This window comes from Melanerpes formicivorus, unplaced genomic scaffold, assembly GCF_026170545.1.
Source record: "Melanerpes formicivorus ecotype bairdi unplaced genomic scaffold, bMelFor1.0.p_v2 SCAF_8, whole genome shotgun sequence".
Lineage (NCBI taxonomy): Eukaryota > Metazoa > Chordata > Aves > Piciformes > Picidae > Melanerpes > Melanerpes formicivorus.
Window position 1 is genome coordinate 21,894,450 of NW_027142360.1, and position 18,557 is coordinate 21,913,006.

The window sequence follows — 18,557 nt, forward strand, 5'->3', positions numbered from 1 at the left end:
TCCCTGAAAACTTGTCAATATAAAGGGATGACTCAACACCTGGGAATCAAAGATTACACCACCCTAACCTGAGAGCACACTCTGTGCATGACAGCACCATGCTGGGGGAAGCAAGGGGAGCTGAGGACCTTAAGGACACAGTTTTAGTTTAAGAGAAATCCATTCACCACCCATTTCAAGGCAAAAAATGCAGAGTGAACACAACAAGCCAGTCATCACCTCTCAGCTTTGTGGAGCTGAGTGAGCAATCCTTAATCTCTCTCTCTCTCTTTTTTTTTTCCCCTTCAATTGCTCAACACTTTAAAATGAACTCCTTTCCCCTTGCCAGTAATACTCATTTTCTGCATCTGTTCTCCTGGGCCGTGGAGCCAGGTAAGACAAAAAGCCCAAATAACCCTCTTTTTCCTGAACAAATCTCTGCTACAAAATAGCTATACCAATATTATAGAAAATTATATTTCCTGGCCTCTCCTACCTGTGCCTGAAGGTTTTTCCTCTTGGAAAACTCCATACCATTAAAAACCATCTGTGCTCTCTCAGCCTTTGATTTTATACCTTCCTCTCTCACACGCTCTGATGTGACTGCAGCTGCCCAGGGCGCACGATGCTATAGATGCAATATCAGCTTGTGGCTACATAGCTGTGAGACTTCCTTCTTCTCCTGCAGCCACCTTTTACCTTTGCAGGGTGAATTCAAAGCCCACTGAAATCAACATAGAGACTCCCTCCCCCCCCCGAGTTTGCAAGCTTCAGTGCGCAGCCCAAACCCCCAGCCTTGCCAGTGTGCTTGGGAATTTTCACTTTCCCATTTAATTGATCAGAACCTGCTGTGATCCTTCCAGTACTTTAGCACCGACTGTTCTAGAACAGCCTTTTCTATTCCAAACGCTGCTCTTCCTCTCTCATGGCTCATTTTAAACAGTTTCAGCTGCTTAATATATGGAACTGCTCAGGCAGAAATGTGAGAAATGCGCTGCGTAAAACAGTAACAGAAAGAGAAGACAAATGAAAGTGGGATCCTTGCCAGGAAATTTCCTGCAGCACCCAGTATTTCAGGCTTTTATGAACTTTAAAAAGCAAACCAGAGAAACCTAAGCAGTGTTCCTCCAAAAGTTTTCACTTCTCATCTAATCCACCAGCTCCTGCTGAATATTTTATTGCCATACCGCAATGTATTTATAATTCATCTCACCGCTCCTTCAAATTGGTGAAGGAGAGGAAGTGCTACACCTGTGCAGTCCTCTGGAAAGTCTTCTGTGAACACAAATGTCTTCTGCTCACCTTACCAAACACTAACGGTGCTGGCTTCCAACGTCCTTCTTTGTGATTACTGTGATCACTTAACAAAAGGAAAACGGGTCTAAGCAGCGGCACAGCTTACTCCTTGCTCTTTCTGAAATGAATTCCTCAACACTGGGAAGAGAAAAAGCATTTTCCTGTGGTTAAAGAAAGTCCAAATTGCATGTTTGAAATCTCTTCTAATAAAAAGAGCAAAGCAATAAGCGGATTATCTCTTTAAACATAGTATGGGAAGGCTGGAGGCCCCGGAGACATTTTCCATAGCCTCTATCTCTGATGCATAGCAACATTATCTTCAACTAGAGAGGGTCCTATGACCCTGGAGCTCAATTTTAATTTGATCTTCTTCTTTAAAGAGGTTTCTGTGATTCCTCTCAAGTTATGCTGCATATTCTTATTTTGGGTGGGTTTTGTTTGGTTGCTATTTCGTCGTTGTTTTCTAATCCAAGATAAAACAGCCTCAGCTTTTTGATCCACTGGTTTGATCGTGTTATATGGGTATTTAATGTAACCTCTTCCCTATCACAACTAGAATACGCTTCAGCACAAAATGGTTGGCAAGTTCCAGCTGACAGGAGAGAAGAGCTTGGACAGAAAATTCACCTCCAGGGCCTCTCTCCTCTCTCCAGCAATTCTGAGTTTCAGAACTTCTCTACTTGGCTAAATAATGTGTATGGGGGTTAAAGGAGTCTTATACCCTTGCTGAGGAGTACTGGCCATCTGACACAAAGGCAAACCTATTGGTTTTGGTGGGGGAGAGGTATGATGGCTGTTCCCACAGAGGCTCAAAATCCCAAGTGATAACAATGCCTGTTGCCATGAGGCAAAGGAAACTGGGGAGCTCAGCTTGAATTTCACTGGGCTGGAACCTGGCCCCAGATCCACATGGTTTCTGCAGCCTCAGCAAGGGAGTTTCCTCAGATTCCCACCTCCTTGTTCCTATTCCTTGCTCTGGAGAGGGTGCTGCCACTGAGACATGTTGCCAGGCAGAGGTATTCTCTGTTTTCCTTTTCTCCATCTTTATCTCTGTCCATGCATCCAGTCCTCACCATATACTGCTGATATTGCTGAAGAGAAATTTCTGAGGCACCGATTTGCGTCGCCTGAGGATGGTCCCAGCAGGCATCTGTGACTATTTGATGAGATTAGCAGATTATGAGAAAGCAGGTTTCACTGTGGGGTTCCTGAGAAAGGCAAAATGGGCAAGTGGATGCTTGAATCTTGGTTGAACTATGTATGAAGGCCTGATGGCCGTGTTAGGAAAGTCAAAGGCACAGGATCAGCTGGATGGCTGCAGGTCAGGATTGGAAGATCAAGCCAGCAAGCAGGAAGGTCTCTGGCTTGTCCTATCATTTACAGAGGATGGAGATTTAAGTATTTCAGGCAGGCCAGGTGAAAGAAACCTGCACAGATCCATCTGCACCATCTCCAAGATATGTGTGAGCTTGACAAAAGCAGATTTTCTTTTGCATTGAACGGCTTTTCTGCCAGATAGCTCTGCTGCTCAGTGCAGACTGAGCCCCAGTGGGAGCTGAACAGATGCACTCTGTTGTTAATGAAGGGCAGTTTAGAAGGAGCCAGGGGTTCACAAGTCCCTCATGGTTGTGCCCTGAAGTCGCTGTGGATCTCTGCAGAGAACTGGGGATGCAAGAGAGCAGCTCTGCCGTACAGGAAGTCCGCATAGGGTCAGATTTTCCTGTTAGATATTCTCATACAGCGTATCAGAGGATTCATCCAGAGCTGCTTGCTGCTTAGGTGTCTGCAGAATGATGAAAAGGAGAAAAAAAGAGATGGAGGAAAATTATTCAGAAGAAGATGAATTAATTCTTAATAAGGAGGCAGCGACGTTTGTTCTGCTAGAAATGGCTATAAGTGATCTGCTGAAAGGGAAGCTGCTACCATGAGAAATGTTGCTGTGCCAGAGACTAACGTGACTAATCCAGCCCAGGGGATAAAGATGCCTCCTTCACTTGTCACTCTTCCCCCCCCCAAAAAAAAAAGCTGTCAGACAGGGAGGGAAAATTGGACTTGGTAAAAAAAAAAAAAAAATTAAAAAAAATAACTAAATTAACCATTTTGGATTCTGTGAAGGAGGAATTCCCTGACCTCCTCAATCCTCTCTCTGCAACAGTTGAGTCTATTCCACACGACCGCTCCCGGTGCAGACAAGGCGCTGACAGACTGATATTTTAAGCGCTGCGTGGCACAAGCCTGCTGTAAGCAAGGTTACACAGCAAGCAGCTGAAATGCCACCGGGTGAATGGAGCCCTACCTACACCAGCATTTTCTCTGCTGCCACCACCAAAGGGAAACGTTTTACAGGAACGCCGAGTGCAAACACCTCTGAAGCGTGTGGGATTAACCCCTGGCTACCCAGGCTGGCTGACAGTCCAGCTCCACAGCATGTGAACGCTGCTTGTTTCAGGGGCTCTCTGCCCTGCTTCCCTTTGCAGCTTCCCCTCTATGAGCAGCATCTCGCAGCAAGGGCTGGCCTGGACCCTCTGCAGCAGAGCCAGCCAAATGTTCAGCAATCCACCTGCCACTCACAGGCCAAACCTGTTGGGCCCACAAGCCCCACTCTTAGGGAAAACATCCTATTACATTCTGGCACAGGCAGCTGAGGAGGGGGGTTCCAGGTGGTCACAGCCCAGGATGACTGCTAGGAAAGCTGATCAAGGTGCTTGGACCAGTAGCTGAAAGTGCAGCCAAATTCTCCTGCACAGTGATTGTGGGGCCCTGTCATTCACACTTCCCTTCCTTCTGACCACCACAAGAACTGAGGACACTGTGTGGTGTCTGCTCTTGGTATAAGATCTCATCCCAGCCCCTCTCTTTGCTTTCTTCTCTTTTATTTCTCCCATCTCTGCTTTGACCTTTACCCCAGCCTAGCTGAGGCTGCCAGCACCAGACACACTCACATACAGCTGCTCCTTTGCTCTTGCTTTGTGGCTTTGCTCCTGCTCTGTTTTACAGACCTGCTGCCCCCTAAAGCAGCACTTGAGTGGTGTGGGCCACACACCAGCAAGTCAGCAGAGCTCAGACAGCTCCACAGTAGGGAAAAAAAATACACACATGCTGCATCTGATCATCCAGACTGAATCATTCCACTGTGGAGCAGCTGATAAAGGTATACAGAAGAAACAAGACAGGAAAGAGGGATCAGGACCCACTGTTCCCCCTATGCAACTAATTCAAAATGCAGCAGGAACACAAACCCAGGGATGCTGTCTTTTCCCAGTTCAGACTATATAAATCAATCCATCTTTCCCCTTAGCAATCAGATAGCTGCCAATGTCTTTGCTACCACCAACCACTGTGGTGCCACAGGAGGCCAGTGGCCTGGGGACCAGACCACATGACAAGCAGCTCTGACATGCTTGATTTTGGACTACATTTTCTTAAAATGGGGGAGCTGTGAAAATGCCTCAGACACTATCCTCCATGAAGCAAAGGACTGGTACCAGCTGTAGCTGGATCCATGCTCCACGCTGCATATGTGACTTGGGGAGCTCACCCTAACAGGACATCAGTGAGAGGAAGCAGAAGATGTTTTTCAGGAACATTTTCCAGTGTTGGAGAAGTGAACATATTTTTTAAGCAGATAAGAGGTCTGGAGAGGAACAGGATAACTAAATTCTAAGGATGGGAAAGAAATGTTCTCTGGGATACCTGATGCAAGTTTTATCCCCCTGCCAAATTCAGGGCTGTGTGGGCCTCTGGTATGCTTCATATGGCCCCCACAACTGATCTGCACCTGCATATTCTGAGCTGCAGCTACTTTCACTAGGAGTGGATTTAGTTCCTTGCTTCTAACTCCAAACTCCCAGACCAGCAAGAAGATTCAAGCTCAAAATATACCCACACTGACTTTTCCTGAGTTGACAGAGGCTGCATCAGCTTCTGTTCAGATCATCTTAACCTCTGCTGTGATGAAATGGCTCTCAGGTGCTTAATGCCACTAAGGTCTGTGTGCAGTGTACAGATTCCTCCACCAGAGAGGACTTCTCAGCTGCCTAAACATTCTGGAAAGGGCAATAGTGGGGACCAGCATCTGGGCAAGTCTCCATGAACATCCATCTGTTCAGAGGGAGCAGCAATGCCAAACCCTTCAATGCCTTTCAGGGTACCTCACACAGCAAAGCATCTGCAAGAAACCAGGACTGCCAGAACCGGGAGAGGAAAGGTAGGCTACATGTGCTGCCCAGCTGGGGAGTGGATGCCACATCCCATTTTCCCTTTCAGGTGGGACTGGAGATAACAGCTGTCTGCTAGGGCCATGGCAACTCTGGGTTTCCAGTGAATAAGGGTTCTTCTTCTCCAGGAACAGGCTCCAGCCCTTACCTTCCCCAGAGGATTTTTTCTGGGTGATGTGTGGCCCACGTTGTTCTCGAGGCTGGAATAGACTTCAACTTGCTGCAAATCCAGGGACTGCACAGGGAAGAGAGAATGGAGCAGGGGTCAAATAAGTTGCTTAGGTTTAAGACAACTAATTGCTGACCAAGTTTTTGCCCATCTTGTGCCTGACACTTTTTAGGAACCCATGTCACCTCTGAAATGTTAAGTTCCTGACCTGAACTTAGGCAAAAAGAAAATGCTTTTCCCCTGAAATCTCTACAGTGTAGCTGCATCATTTCTTTTCTCAGGCTCACAAAGACAGGCTTTGATGTTACCTACCTTGTGCAAGGCAGCAGAGAACAATGTGAATGCCCCTGCTTCCCTCTACTTAAAGTTGTCCCAGAATGCAAAATAAAGACCACTCTGCATACTGTGCACCATGGGGACCACCAGTGACCAGCAGTGCTCTGCATTGCCCAAGACTGCTAAGGTGCTTGACACCCACAAACTCTTGCTGATGGTTATTCTGGGTACACAAGAGTGAGAAGAGAGGTGAAGCTGAGGTCCTGAAGCACAGGGGCTATTTGAAATGGGAACCCCTCCGTGGAGCACGATTTCCATTTACTCTCTGGGTTTTTCTCCAAGCCAGAAATCTCCTTTCTTAGAGGGAGCAAATAATAATTAAACAAAAAAAATCAATCCACTGCCAGGCCCTCAAACACATCCACAGTCCCACTCAGCTGCACAGAGAAACACACCCACCCCCTACGTGTGTGTGCACCCGCTGGTCCCCCAGGTAATCCTGTCACAGGAGATGCCTGTCAGCTTGAGTGATGTTCCAGATCTGCCTGAAGGATCAAACACAACAATCAGGAGGACTTTTCCATGTGTGTTTCAAGGATGACAGCAGGTTGCCAAGGTGGCTGTTTCTCTGGCAACAGGAAGATGGGAGGAGCTCTGGCCACAAGAGGGGCAGATGGTAGTAGTGGAGAGACTGCAAAGGGAGCGAGGTGCCCTGAAACACAGCAAGGAGGACAAGCAACACATGGAGGCTTGATTCTGGGGCTGCCAACCAGCTGAACCCTCATCACATCATCTGGAGTTGCAAATGCTCAGTTTCTTTCAGGAGCATGTCCAGCAGGATGGTGGTTTGAACAGGACCAGATAATGGAGGAGCAGCATTTGGGAGCAGGGTATGGAACAAGCAGGCAAACAGGAGGTGAACTGAGCACCACTCAACTCTCCTATTCCCACTCCTCCTCCGGAGCAGTCCAATTACTTCACCTGTCTGCTTCCCATTCCCAACCACCCACTTGCCTACACAGACATTCCCAACTGCTCATGTGTGCACATGCATCCACAAAAATTCCATTTCCCCATCCTCATTTTCAATTCTCTTTCTGATGCTCACAGTCAGGACCTGATCCTATGTGCTGTGCTCCCAGCAGCCTGGCTCCGTGTGTCCACGGCAGGACAAGCAGCCTCTAGTCTGAACCTACTTGTGAGCCAGAATGATCCTTTTGGTGTTCAACCTCCAAAAATGATTCCCTCAACAAGCCCTCTTCTCATGGAGGCTGTTGACAATGCTGGTTCTTGGCTGGCTGGTTGGAAAGCTGGGGTCTCCAACCACCATTTGCAAACTAATTACTTACACTTGGTCACTGACCACCTGCCACTGTCACAGAGGAGGGTCTCAAGCCTTTCTCCTCCCTACTGGCAGATGCCTTCCCATCTCCAAACAGCCTTCTTGTCTTCCTCACACTGGGAGAAGCTTCTGTGCTCTGGAACTTGCCTGCACCACAGGAGTTCCGTTTGCTGCTCAAAAAAGCTTGTTTGAAGTGCAAAGTGGATGAAGCAAGTCCCTGGATTGTTATTTCCAAGCTGCTCGTTAACCAGGCAGCTAAGCTGGAGGATAGAGAAAGATACAGGCTTGTGTCTGGGCAGTGCAGTGAGGTAGAGCTGCTGCAGGAGGAAAAAGAAATCTAGGAACACCTGGCAGAGTAGTGGGAACAAAATGGGTGCCCAGCTGCCCTCTTATTACTGGGGTGCTTTGTTACCTACAGCTTTCACCTATCCCCAGAGACCACGAGGTAAATGGAGGCATCAGGAAGAGCCACTGGGGTGTTCAGCAGGAAGGTTTTGCAGAAGGTGTGGTATGACCCCTCCCACACCAAGAGGTGAGCCTTGTTGTTGTGTAGGATAACACAGAGCATTCAATGAGCTGCACCAGTCAGTTCCAAGCCCTTACTTCAGTGTCCAGTGTTGCCTCCTGCTGCTTCTGTTCCCAGCTCCAGGCTTGCAAGGGCACTGTCTCTCACTCAACTTTTTTCTGGACTCTGCCCTCCTGCATTCCCCACAGACAGCACCTCTGGCATATGCTGGCCTCCTGCCCCATCCCTAATCTCTAACCTCCTTCTCTGTCTCATCACTTGGAGTTACTTCTCACTTGTGTTTCTGTTTTTCCCAGCCACAGTTTACCCCAGTGCTGACCATGGATTTCTGCCCTCCCCAAGCACCATCTTCTACACCCAGTTTAACACCAAAGGGTTTCCACCACGTACACAATTTCAAACAGTTTGCAGGGCTGGTTTTATGCTATGCAGAGTTCCAGCAACATTTAGCAGTGAGGCACCAGAGTCATCTTCAAAGGAAATAAGGTTTGCTGACTATCCACTCCCCTCACCTGTCCTGAGAGCCCATCCAGCACAGGATCTCCATCCCAGGGCTCTTGCCCCATTACCTCCCAGCTCTATGCTCCCCACTCTTCACCTCGCAGCCCTGCTCCTCGCCATGTGCTGTGTCTGTGGTGGGAGTTGCTGCTTCGTGCCCGAACAAGTCACCCCACAGCAGCTGCTCCACAATAACACAACCTCCAGTGGGTGGGCTCATACGCCCCCCAGCATGCAGGAGATGGTCTGAGGCTGTTTGTAGCTCTGCCAAAGAGGGTTGAACCACCTGCCCTGCACACCAGGCTGGCTAAGAGCCCCGCACAGCTGGCCTGTAGTTACCAGGCTTCAGGGGAAGGCCAGCTGGGCCAGGTCCAGAGGGCTTCTGCAAGCACAGGGGCCCAGCCAGCTCCTGTGACTGCTGGTGCCTAAGGCTGCCTCTGCTGGCTTGCTATATTAGCCTTAGTGGGGCCTCCTGAACAGAGCAACATGATGAAACATGTAATTAAGATGGAGCTAAGGATGCATGACGAGGCCGACTGAGCGAGAAATGGATTTGATTTTTTTTTGTCTCCTTGCAGAAATCATCCACTTCAGCAGGAAGCTACCCATTCAGCTTCTCAGGAGCCAGAATTAGAGAGAAATTACTTGCTGCAAATGAAAAGGTTTATAACCTGCAACCTCCTTCACCCAAAGCACTGCTTTCATTTTTGCCCAGAATAAACACACCACATACGCGGTTGCCCTGCTTGCTTTTAAACCCCTACACCCCCGAGCCTGGAGAATGAGAAGGGGGCAGACCCATCCCCTTGTTCATATCTGCTGCCCATCAGCTCTCCTGCCTCCTTGGCAGAGCTTTGCTGTTCTCTGTAGTACATTCTCCAGAGCTTTGCTTTGTTTAGTTTAAATGATTAATGCAGCAGAGCTTACAGGTTTTCCTCAGAGAGGCTTTCCCAGCCCTCACAGACCTCGCAGGCAGAAAGGTTTCCTAATATCCAGGCAACATCCTTCTCTACTCTTATTTTGTTCCTCCTTGTTTGTCCCACAGATTAGGGGAGGGTGGGGAAAGAATCCTTCCCTTCTTAGTGGAGCAGCCCTCCCACAGGAGTAAAAGGAGAAAAAGGCATCTATTTTATATGGAGCTGGATGGGTTGTAAATGAGATTAGGGGTCATGGCTACTTGAGGTAGCTGAGGTCTGGCCTGATACTTCAGGAAGGCCACCCCAACCTTATGACTTAGGATGCTGTGGCTGCTGGGCTGGAAGAGTGGGAGAAGTCAGCATTCCACACTTTGGGGAATGGAAAAGGAAATCCTCTGCAATGAGAAGAAAAATGCTCCAAAAGAGAAACTTGCTTCCTGCCCTTTTCCTCCTGAAAAAGCTAAGTCAGCCTGCTCAGGACTGCAGTGGTCTACAACACTGGCACCAGTGAAGGTGTCACAGCAGGAGCTCTATGCAGCTGAGGCTGTTGCAGAGAGTACTTCTCTCTGCTCTTTTCCTGAGCTATCATTCACCATCTGGGAAAAGCATGGCCTTGAGACACTCCACAATACAAAGCAGGGCTAGGATCCCCTATTCCTTTCTGACCTCTGGAAACCCTTCTACCTCTAACAGCAAGAATCTCCTCTGGCCCCACACTTGCCACTCAGTGTTGCCTCCCTGCTGGCAGAGGGAAGAGTGCTACCCAGCAGGGCATGGTGCAAGGCCCTGGCACTGGGGAGGCCATGAGTGGGGCCAGGATGGAGATATACAACAGGCAGAGTCCTGAGAGGAGCTAAGAAGGGCAGAGCAGAAGAGCAAAATCACCAGTGCCAGGCTGGTATGCAGCTATTGCTTGTGCTTCCCCTCATAATACTGGCATCTGTACTGTGGCAGGGCAAGGAAAGGAAGGGCTGTACCATGATGTGGACAGAAGGGATGGAAAGCAATCCTGGTACTCACGTCATAGACAGGAGGGGGTGGGGGTGGTGGGCTGGCTGAAGGAGGCTGTGTTTCCACCTTCTGTCTCAGGATATTTGGCTGGTTCCTTCTAGGGCACAAGGCCTGCTTAAGACAAGACACCAAGTGATACATGAGAAAACATCATCTCCCCAAAGATGAAGTGAACACCAACATCATGTCAAAGCCAGCTGCTCACACACTCTGAGTGCTTCCACCAGAAAGAGTGCTGTCACTTTCTTCACAATATGGACTAGTTCCTTCCAGAGCATCATAGAATCATTCTGGTTGGAAGAGGCCTTTCAGATCATGAAGTCCAACCATTAAACCAGCACTATCAAGTCACCACTAGGCCATGTCCCTAAGCACCACATCTACCTGCAGGGACAGTGCCTCCACCACTTCCCTGGGGCAGCCTGTTCCAGTGCCTCACAACCCTTTCAGTAAAGAAAGCTTTCCTAATATCTAACCTGAACCTCCCCTAGCACAGCTTGAGGTCCTTTCCTCTCATCCTGTCATTTGTCACTTGGGAGAAGAGACCAACACCCAGCTCACTTCAACCTCCTTCCAGGTAGTTGTAGAGAGCAGCAAGGTCTCACCTCACCACAAGGTAAAACAGAGAAGTCTGATGACTTACACTGGAGCAGGGAAAAGGAGAACCAGGCTCTGTTCACTGTGAAACTGCTTCTACCACTGAAACTTAGCTGGACAGAGGGTGTAAGTATTTAACAGCTCACAACAATGAGGGAGTAAAGCAGGGCTCTGTTCAAAGTGTGTGTGTGTGAATTTCAGAGAGCCAAAAGGCACTCAGGATTTGGAGGGAAGCCTTTGCTAATATGTAGAGCCTAGAGAAGAGGATCAGATGACCTTTAATGATGACATACAGTCAGTGACACATTAAAATGCAAGTCCAGCATAGAGTTGAAGGAAGAAGACCCTTTCCTCTGCCATTTTTCTTGCATCAGATGAGTTCTTGAACATGTTCCATTCATGCACAGATAAGGGCTAGCCCTGCTCAGCAAGCAAGAGAGGAGGCAGAAGAGGCAGAAGGCTTTGCTAAGTATCTCTGTTCTAATTCTGAAAGAAGTGGGATGATTATATTCACATCACATGAAAGCAATGAACTGCTTTCCAGTCCATTAGTAACTAAGGAGGATGCTAAATAGCTTCTCTTAAAGATAAACATTTTTAAACCAGCAGGTCTGAGCAAGCCATGGTGAGAAATATGGGCTGTGTTCTGCAGGAGGGCAGATGGAATGGCTGTGTGATCTCTTTGGGCCCCAAGAAGAGCCCAGAGATCTGAGACTTGCAGGTCCACCTCAAAATCTAGAGATGCCAATCAGCGAGTCGTGACAGTGCCTCCCTCCTCATCCCCATGGAGATGCTGTCTAGGAAAGCAGAGACAGGGGCCTGTCTCCAGCCTAGTCACTGCTGCTTAGATTCCTTCCCCCTCCATCAGACTGCCTGCAAGGTAAGTCTCACGAGAGCAGCAGGTCTGCCAGCTGCTGCCATTCTGTTTTCAACCTCATGATCTCTGACTATGTGTACTGAAGCCTGATGCTCCTTGGACTCATAGGACTGTATGAGCAGCACAGCCTCCACATAAAAATGCATGCAGGTCTGCTCTTGTGGTGGCAGAGAGCAGCCTGAAAGACTATGTATGGGGCACTCTCTACCTGGAAAACAACAGTCCCCAAATTCTGTTCTAAAAGGCATCAGGTTTTTTTTAAGCCAGCCTTGAGATCTCTGGAAGCAAGCAGAGGATGCAGTGTGAATGCCTGAGGGTGGCAGGCCTAGGAGCAGTAGGTGTTCCCCAAACAACATGGAATCCAGTATCACAGCTGCATAGGCTTTTCCACAGGGCCCCTCTCTCATCCAGGTTTTTCAGCCCTACTTTTGGCTTTTCTTCTCTTGCTCCCTGCATCTCTTCTTCCCCACACCTAGGTTCCCTTTGCCCCCCAGCTCTCATCCCAGTTTCCATTTCTTCACCCACCTGGTCCCAACCTATACCACTAGTCTGCTCATCTGAGGGGCCTTGTCAGTCCAGTCTTAACACCTTCATCCAAGCTCCACTGCTTCTTTGCTCTGGATTCCAGCCCCTAGTTTGCCTGCTGAGGCTCCTTCCCACCTCAGAGAATCACTGCTGCTGTTGGAAGAGGTGTCTCTGCAGATTTAGTGCAGTTAGTTGGGATTTGCATACAAGTTTCCTTGGGATCCTCAGCTTGACCATCCCTTCTCACTCTGTATCTTAATGTTTTCTATGCAAAAAAAACCCATGTGCAAGGCTCTGGTTCACATCCCCTCCACACTGCTGATTGTTTTCTTCTATAATAATAATAATAACAAACCAGGTTGGAAGAGACCTTCAAGATCATTGTGTCCAACCCATCAACCAATCCAGCCCACCTAAACAACTAACCCATGGCACCAAGCACCCCATCAAGTCTCCTCCTGAACACCTCCAATGATGGTGCCCAAGCCAGGGCTCAGAAACACAGTTGCAAAGTCTCCTTGGGATCAGGCTGTGCCTGTGAAGCAGACTAGCCCCTATCTTTAAAGAGGATTACACAGAGGTCTTGCTGTCCTCCTGCCACCAGGGCTGCAGCAGACTTGCCTGAGTGCACAGGACATTACCTGTCTGATTGGCACCCTGTGGAAAGGCAGCCTCACAGGAGCTGCTTTAGACAACTGAGCTGCTAAACTGACAAGAGCCAAGACTGAGCATGCACAAACTGCAGTTTCCCAAAATCACATCACAGGGCTACATCTTCTTGAACATTCTCAGGGCCAGCACACTCCTAGGGTGACTTCTTGCCCTGTGTCAGAACTTTGCTCTAAAGCAGAGCATGCTGGAGTCAAAATGATTACTAGAATTTCTTTAATGGACAAATCAATGCCTCAATTTGTCTTTCCTGTAATCTTTTTCTCAGAAAGATTGAACTAAAAGAAATAAAATAAACCTGAGGCAGACACCCAGTATGGATAATTTCAACACAGGGATTTCCAATCCAGCCAAGTTAGAAGCAAATGAAATCAATTCCTAGAATGGGTCATGTCAGGTATTGCTTTTTGTTTGGTTATAACTTGCCTTTCTTTTCCACAGAAGCAGAGCTGTTGCAGTGATGCTCAAAGCAGCAAGAAGAACAGTAAGGGTAACAAGGATTTCCCACTTATAAGAGGTGTCTATGTACCCTGTACCTGTAAGAAAGAATGGAAAGATTCACAGTGTGAGTGGAAGTTACAGTCTGCTGCATTTTTAACCCTGGTAAGAGCCTTGAGGGAACTAAAACATAGAAGCAGTGCAGAATATAGTGGCACAGGTGCACACACCCTCCAAAACCTAGTCTAACTGAACAGCAAGTAGGGTGCAGCTGAAGACTCACAAAAGAGACAGGATATAAGCAGCTGCACTTCATGTAGATTAGAGGGAGGTGACACAATTATGAGAGCTAAGAAATGTAGTAGGTAGAGGCTGGCAAAGGTCTTTAGTGACAGGGGCAGAAAGACAGATGGTGTAAAGCACACAGGCCACACAAACTAGCAGGGTGGGCACTGTAGGCGTCTTCTGACCAGAGTAGCAAAGCTATTTCATCACAGCTCGTTGCATTTACACTGCCTAAGAAGTTTTTCATTTCCAGCACTCAGTAATGCAAATCCAGCCAGCTAGCAGCGCGCAGGTCCTTATCACTTACCTGTAACATCCCTTTTATCTTGGTGTGAAGCTCTCTCTTGATTTCCAGTCTGCACATTAATGAAACAACTGATCCCTTGTACCACAAGGAAAGGGGGAGGGATCACAGTGAGACCCTAGCCTGTTCATGAGCCCCTAATGGAGAGCACCTAGCCTGTACGTATGATTAGGGCGAGCACCCTAATTTGTCCTTGTGTTCAGCCATCCCTGTCGTACTGCTGAAGGCCAAACCCCACTGTCTCCTGAGCACTGACATCAAAAAGCACTCACTTACCCAGTGCCCAGACTCCCTGGTTAGACCATGATTTTAAGCCTGCTGTTCCCAGGCTTTCATCTGTGGCAGGGCAGATAAAAATTTCTGCATCTTCATGTCCCTAGCTATGCCTTGGCAACAGTAGCACAGGTCACCTGTGTAAAGTGCATTCAGCTTTGATGGCATTAAGTATTTGGCCTAAAGTATTTTTCCCACTTGACTTTGCAGCCTGTTTGGGTAGAGGAAAAGAAAAGCAAAGATCATCTTTTCCTAGCCAGGTCCAGCTGATGTTTAACTGCCTGCCCTTCCTTTCTGGTTGTTGACTTACCTCTAGCAAGGACAAAAACTCCCTTTCCCATTTTCTGGATGTCATTCCATTTGACCTTGCAGTAGTATGTGCCAGAAGAGGTGCTTTCAAGTGGCATGATTCTGTGGTTGTAAGATAAGGTAGCGGTTTTATTCTCTTTTCCAGAAGGGATGGGTACATTTTCCGACCTATTATGGATGGAGGTTGTCTGTCCCAGTGAATTAATCCAGTAATAGAAGATTGAAAATTTGGTATATTTCGGCATGTAAGGGAAGATGACTTCACAGGGGATGGATATTCCTTCCTTGAGCAGTGCAACCTGGATTGGAGGTTTCTGCTCTACATCGACAGTTCCCCCTGTAAGGGTAACAATTGTTAGCAGTCACCTAACATCGCTTCAGGTCAGGAGCAGCCTGCTGCCCCAAAGACAGGCTCACACAGTGAAAAGAACAGCATGTCAGGAAGCATGCCCACAGCAGGCAGTGCTGGGGCTCGTCAGGAGTGGAGTGAGTCAGAGCACAGTGCCCCAGTGTGATCTGCCACATCTCTTAGGTAATTGCTGGGCGATGGTCCTGCTGCCTTCGCAGCCTTCCCCTTTTCCCTTGTGAGCTCCTCTGCGTGACGCCAGCGCACAGAAAGACAGGAAATGAAGCAGGAAGTGCAGTGATTTTGCTGTGGTGTGAGGCTGCGTTTACAGTGGATGAACAAAAAGTGACTTTCCAAGACAAAGGCTAGCTGGCCATCTCCTGGAACTCCCGAGTCACACACCTGTGCCTGGGCACCACCTGTGGCCAGGGGATGACTCTGCACTGAAAGCGCTGTCCAGGAGCAGGCATTTCAGTGGGACTCTGTGTTTCTGAAGCACAAGTGGGGAAGGAAATTGCATCTTGTCTACAGGGGCCAGCACCGGGGCCACGAGTTCAGCTTAATCACTCCAGGCTTATGCTGCTGTAAGTGGGCAGCAAAGTGCAAGACTCAAAGCTAGACACAGGAACTGCCTGCAGAAGATGGCAGACCTTAACTATCTATACATGACAGCATCTTAGGCAAAGAGATGGGAGATCATGCCCTTCATGTGCCTCCCCCTTACACAGACAGGGCTGTTGAAGGTGACCTCTCACAACAACGATGTCAGGAGTTACAAGAGAGGATGCCTAAGCACAGATGGGGAACCACATCACAGTTCACTCCCTGTTTTGTTTAGTAATAAAAACACTAAGATGAGCCATGGGCTGGTAAGGAGCCTGGGGTACAGAACCTCTTTGGCTTCAAAGCCAAATCTGAGTTTAACATCAAGCAGTCTCTGGATCTGTTTGTTTGGCAGCTGACATAACACCACATATACAGTAACCTAAAAGGAGACCCATGCAAACCATTGTTGTCTTTAAAAAAGGGAACTGGAAATTAAGACACAAGCCTTCTTACAAAATGAAGGGTTCTTTCAGAGACAAGGAAATTAAAGGGGGGGTGGGGCAGGGAAAGTAGAGAAAGCAGGAGATGGGTGTATTTTTCCATGCATGGTTTTGACAGGATTCCCTGGGGTTTTGCATCTGTGAACAAGCTCATAACAAGGCACTAAGCTGTCCCAGAGCACAGCCAGGCTTGCTTTCCTGTCAGCGTGCACTAGTGCCACATCGCAACAGCAGCGTCACCTCTGCACAGCAGGACTCAGCACCACAAAAAGCAGCTCAAACTTAGTGCCACTGAATGCTGAGCACTGAGGAGTCATGGGGGGCAATAATGGAGGGAGATCACAGGATGTTAGGGGTTGGAAGAGACCTCTGGAGATCATCGAGTCCAACCCCCAGTGGCTACTGTCCAGAAAGGACCGTTAGGAAGTAACATCCGTTAAGGAAAATCCTCTGCAGATGACATAGCCAGGGAAATAGCCTGAGAGTAAGCAAGACCTCAGGCTACATCACTAGAAAAAGGGTTTTAGCTGTCAGAACAGCTGAGATAGGGTACAGTCCTAAGGGACATGAGCTTTCGTTGCGAGTCCACAGTGCTGTGTACACCAGATACAGTCTTATAGAGACAGTAACAGAAGATCCTGCAGACACTGTGGGAATGATAACCCAAGCAGTCTCTTCTGGGCCTTATTTTCTAAAATCATCCATCATTCCCCATCCTTCTCCTCATCTCTACCCAGCAGAACACACATGAATACAGTTTCTATACAAGACATGGCTAAGCAGTGCTGTAACAGAACAGAGGAGAGATCAGCCTTCTTAGAGTATCCCAGGAGCTATTACCTTGGGAAGAACATGCCAGGGAAAGAGCCAAACTCTTTTATTTAGGTTATCTAACCCTTCTCCCATGTTCCTCCTTTCTTGAGGATTCTCTCTCTCAGCTCTGAAATGCTTGAAAGACAGAAATAGCAGCAGCACACAAATTCCTAGAGGGGATCTCTGGAAATTAGCAGAAGATAGCAGCTGGAAATGCTCTAATACAGCAAACGTGAGGGTAAACAAGAGGAACAACAACAACAAACCCAGGCTTTTACCTCCACAGTGAAGCAACCAAATAAACAGGAAGATGACTTTTAGATTAGAGGCCATGATGGAGGTCAAAGGCTGCAGGAAAGCAAGCAGTCCTGAAGATCCAAAAGGCAGATGAGGCAGGGGGCTGTCAGGCATTTCCACACCCAGGCAGCTGGACAGTCCCCTCCCGTTTGGGAAGGGCCAGCCAGGATGGACACACACTGCTTTTGGCAAGCTGTTCCTGGCAGATGCAGGCTCTTCTGCTTTTTGGTCAGACTCCTCCCCACCCCAGGGTTCATTACTCTGTAAAATTGTGGTGGTGTTACAGCTACCAGTGGGTGTCCAAAGATTAGACCATGAGAGCTTCAACACACAGAGCTTTGCCTCCCGATGACCACAGAACAACACATGCATTCAACGCACATTTTATCACCTTCCACAGTAATCAAAGCACCACACTGGAATATGGAAAAAAAGAACGTGCTTTGACTGATACAGATTGAGGGCATTTGAGGTGAATGTGGTCAAACTCAGGAAAGGATTCAAGTGACTCTGAAGTGATGGACAAGCTTAAGAGTGGCACAGTGAGATTTTTAACCATAATTGCACAAGGACGTCCACAGAGTTGTTTTGGAACAGCTATTCCTGGTTATCTTACTGCATGGACCATCTGGGTTTTGGAATAAGGGCACCATACTTCACATTATCTTAATCAAGTGCTTTGTTCATGTGGAGAAGCTACTGGGCAGCACCACAGGGGCTGAGCGCAGGACAGGGCAGTATCAGCAAACTTCTTCATGTGAACACTCAAGTGTGAGATCATCTGTTTCGCCTTCGACACAGAAAACAAGCACCCACATCAGCAGTCAGTACACAGGAATGGCTGCACTGCACAAAACTGTCCTCCGCAGCCAGCTCCTCCACTAGGTCACTTTAGAGGAAGTCAATCGTATTCCAGAAGTGAGAAGGACCAGAGAGTGAATTCATCCCTAGCAGCTGGGGTGTTTCAGATTCACATGATGCTGCCTCTGAATCAGCTTCACAATGCAGGCAAGCCTTAAGAAATCTATTGTAGGGAAACCTAAGGAGAGGCCTTTGAAGAAGAAAAATCCTCTTTTTGTGGGAGGATCCTGCCACCTATACTCACAAAGACTCTTTGATTTCAGTGAAAGCTTGTTTTTAGCTAAGACATCTGCAATGCAACAGTTGAGGAGCATCTGACTAAAAAAAACTTGAGAGGTCTTCACTTTTCTCTAGGCAGCTTCCTCCTTTCACACTTCTGAGGCATTTGCACTGTCCACAACCAAGCACTTTGCTGCACTTTCATGTGTTCCCACTCCCATGGGGTGCTGGGGTGACTGGTGAGGCATGAACGTGTGGAGAAAGACCTAAGAGTCACCATGAGCCTGCAAACTCTGCATTGTCAAAATCTCTCTGTGCCGGTTGTTTTATCCCTCTGGAGTTTGTAGGAGCAGGGTTTGCTCCAAAGCAGTGTTGGATTTACAGCATTTTTCAGCATTGTTCAGCCCTGGGACAGGTCCTCAGGAGAAAGGGGTCGTGACATGGGGTGGCATGCAGCTGCAGCCACT

At 48.1% G+C, this 18,557-nt stretch overlaps 1 protein-coding gene across 2 annotated transcripts; it reads right to left on the reverse strand.

Moving 5' to 3' along the window:
• Window positions 1–1,140: 1,140 nt before the first annotated feature.
• NFAM1 (NFAT activating protein with ITAM motif 1) lies at window positions 1,141–17,566 on the reverse strand. Of its 2 annotated transcripts, XR_010987826.1 has the most exons (7): window positions 16,992–17,566; window positions 14,510–14,845; window positions 13,326–13,435; window positions 10,241–10,342; window positions 5,641–5,727; window positions 2,229–3,058; window positions 1,141–1,413 (listed from the first exon to the last, which is right to left on the reverse strand). XR_010987826.1 is itself a non-coding variant. In XM_068142597.1 (6 exons), exons 1-6 carry the CDS (start codon window positions 17,380–17,382, stop codon window positions 2,999–3,001), a joined length of 1,086 nt encoding a protein of 361 aa, XP_067998698.1. In that variant the 5' UTR covers window positions 17,383–17,566; the 3' UTR covers window positions 1,141–2,998. The 2 variants fall into 2 exon arrangements, 1 of the variants encoding a protein (XP_067998698.1); XM_068142597.1 differs by having other exon boundaries at window positions 1,141–3,058.
• Between the last annotated feature and the right edge of the window lie 991 nt (window positions 17,567–18,557).

Bases quoted from the DNA above. Each gene is read 5' to 3' on its own strand.
- NFAM1 (XM_068142597.1), bottom strand. From the start codon at position 17,382: ATGCATGTGTTGTTCTGTGGTCATCGGGAGGCAAAGCTCTGTGTGTTG. The intron at 14,846-16,991 runs GTAAAAGCCTGG...TTACCCTTACAG, and splicing joins TTGGTTGCTTCACTGTGGAG to GGGGAACTGTCGATGTAGAG. The intron at 13,436-14,509 runs GTAAGTCAACAA...TCTTTCTTACAG, and splicing joins AGTTTTTGTCCTTGCTAGAG to GTACAGGGTACATAGACACC.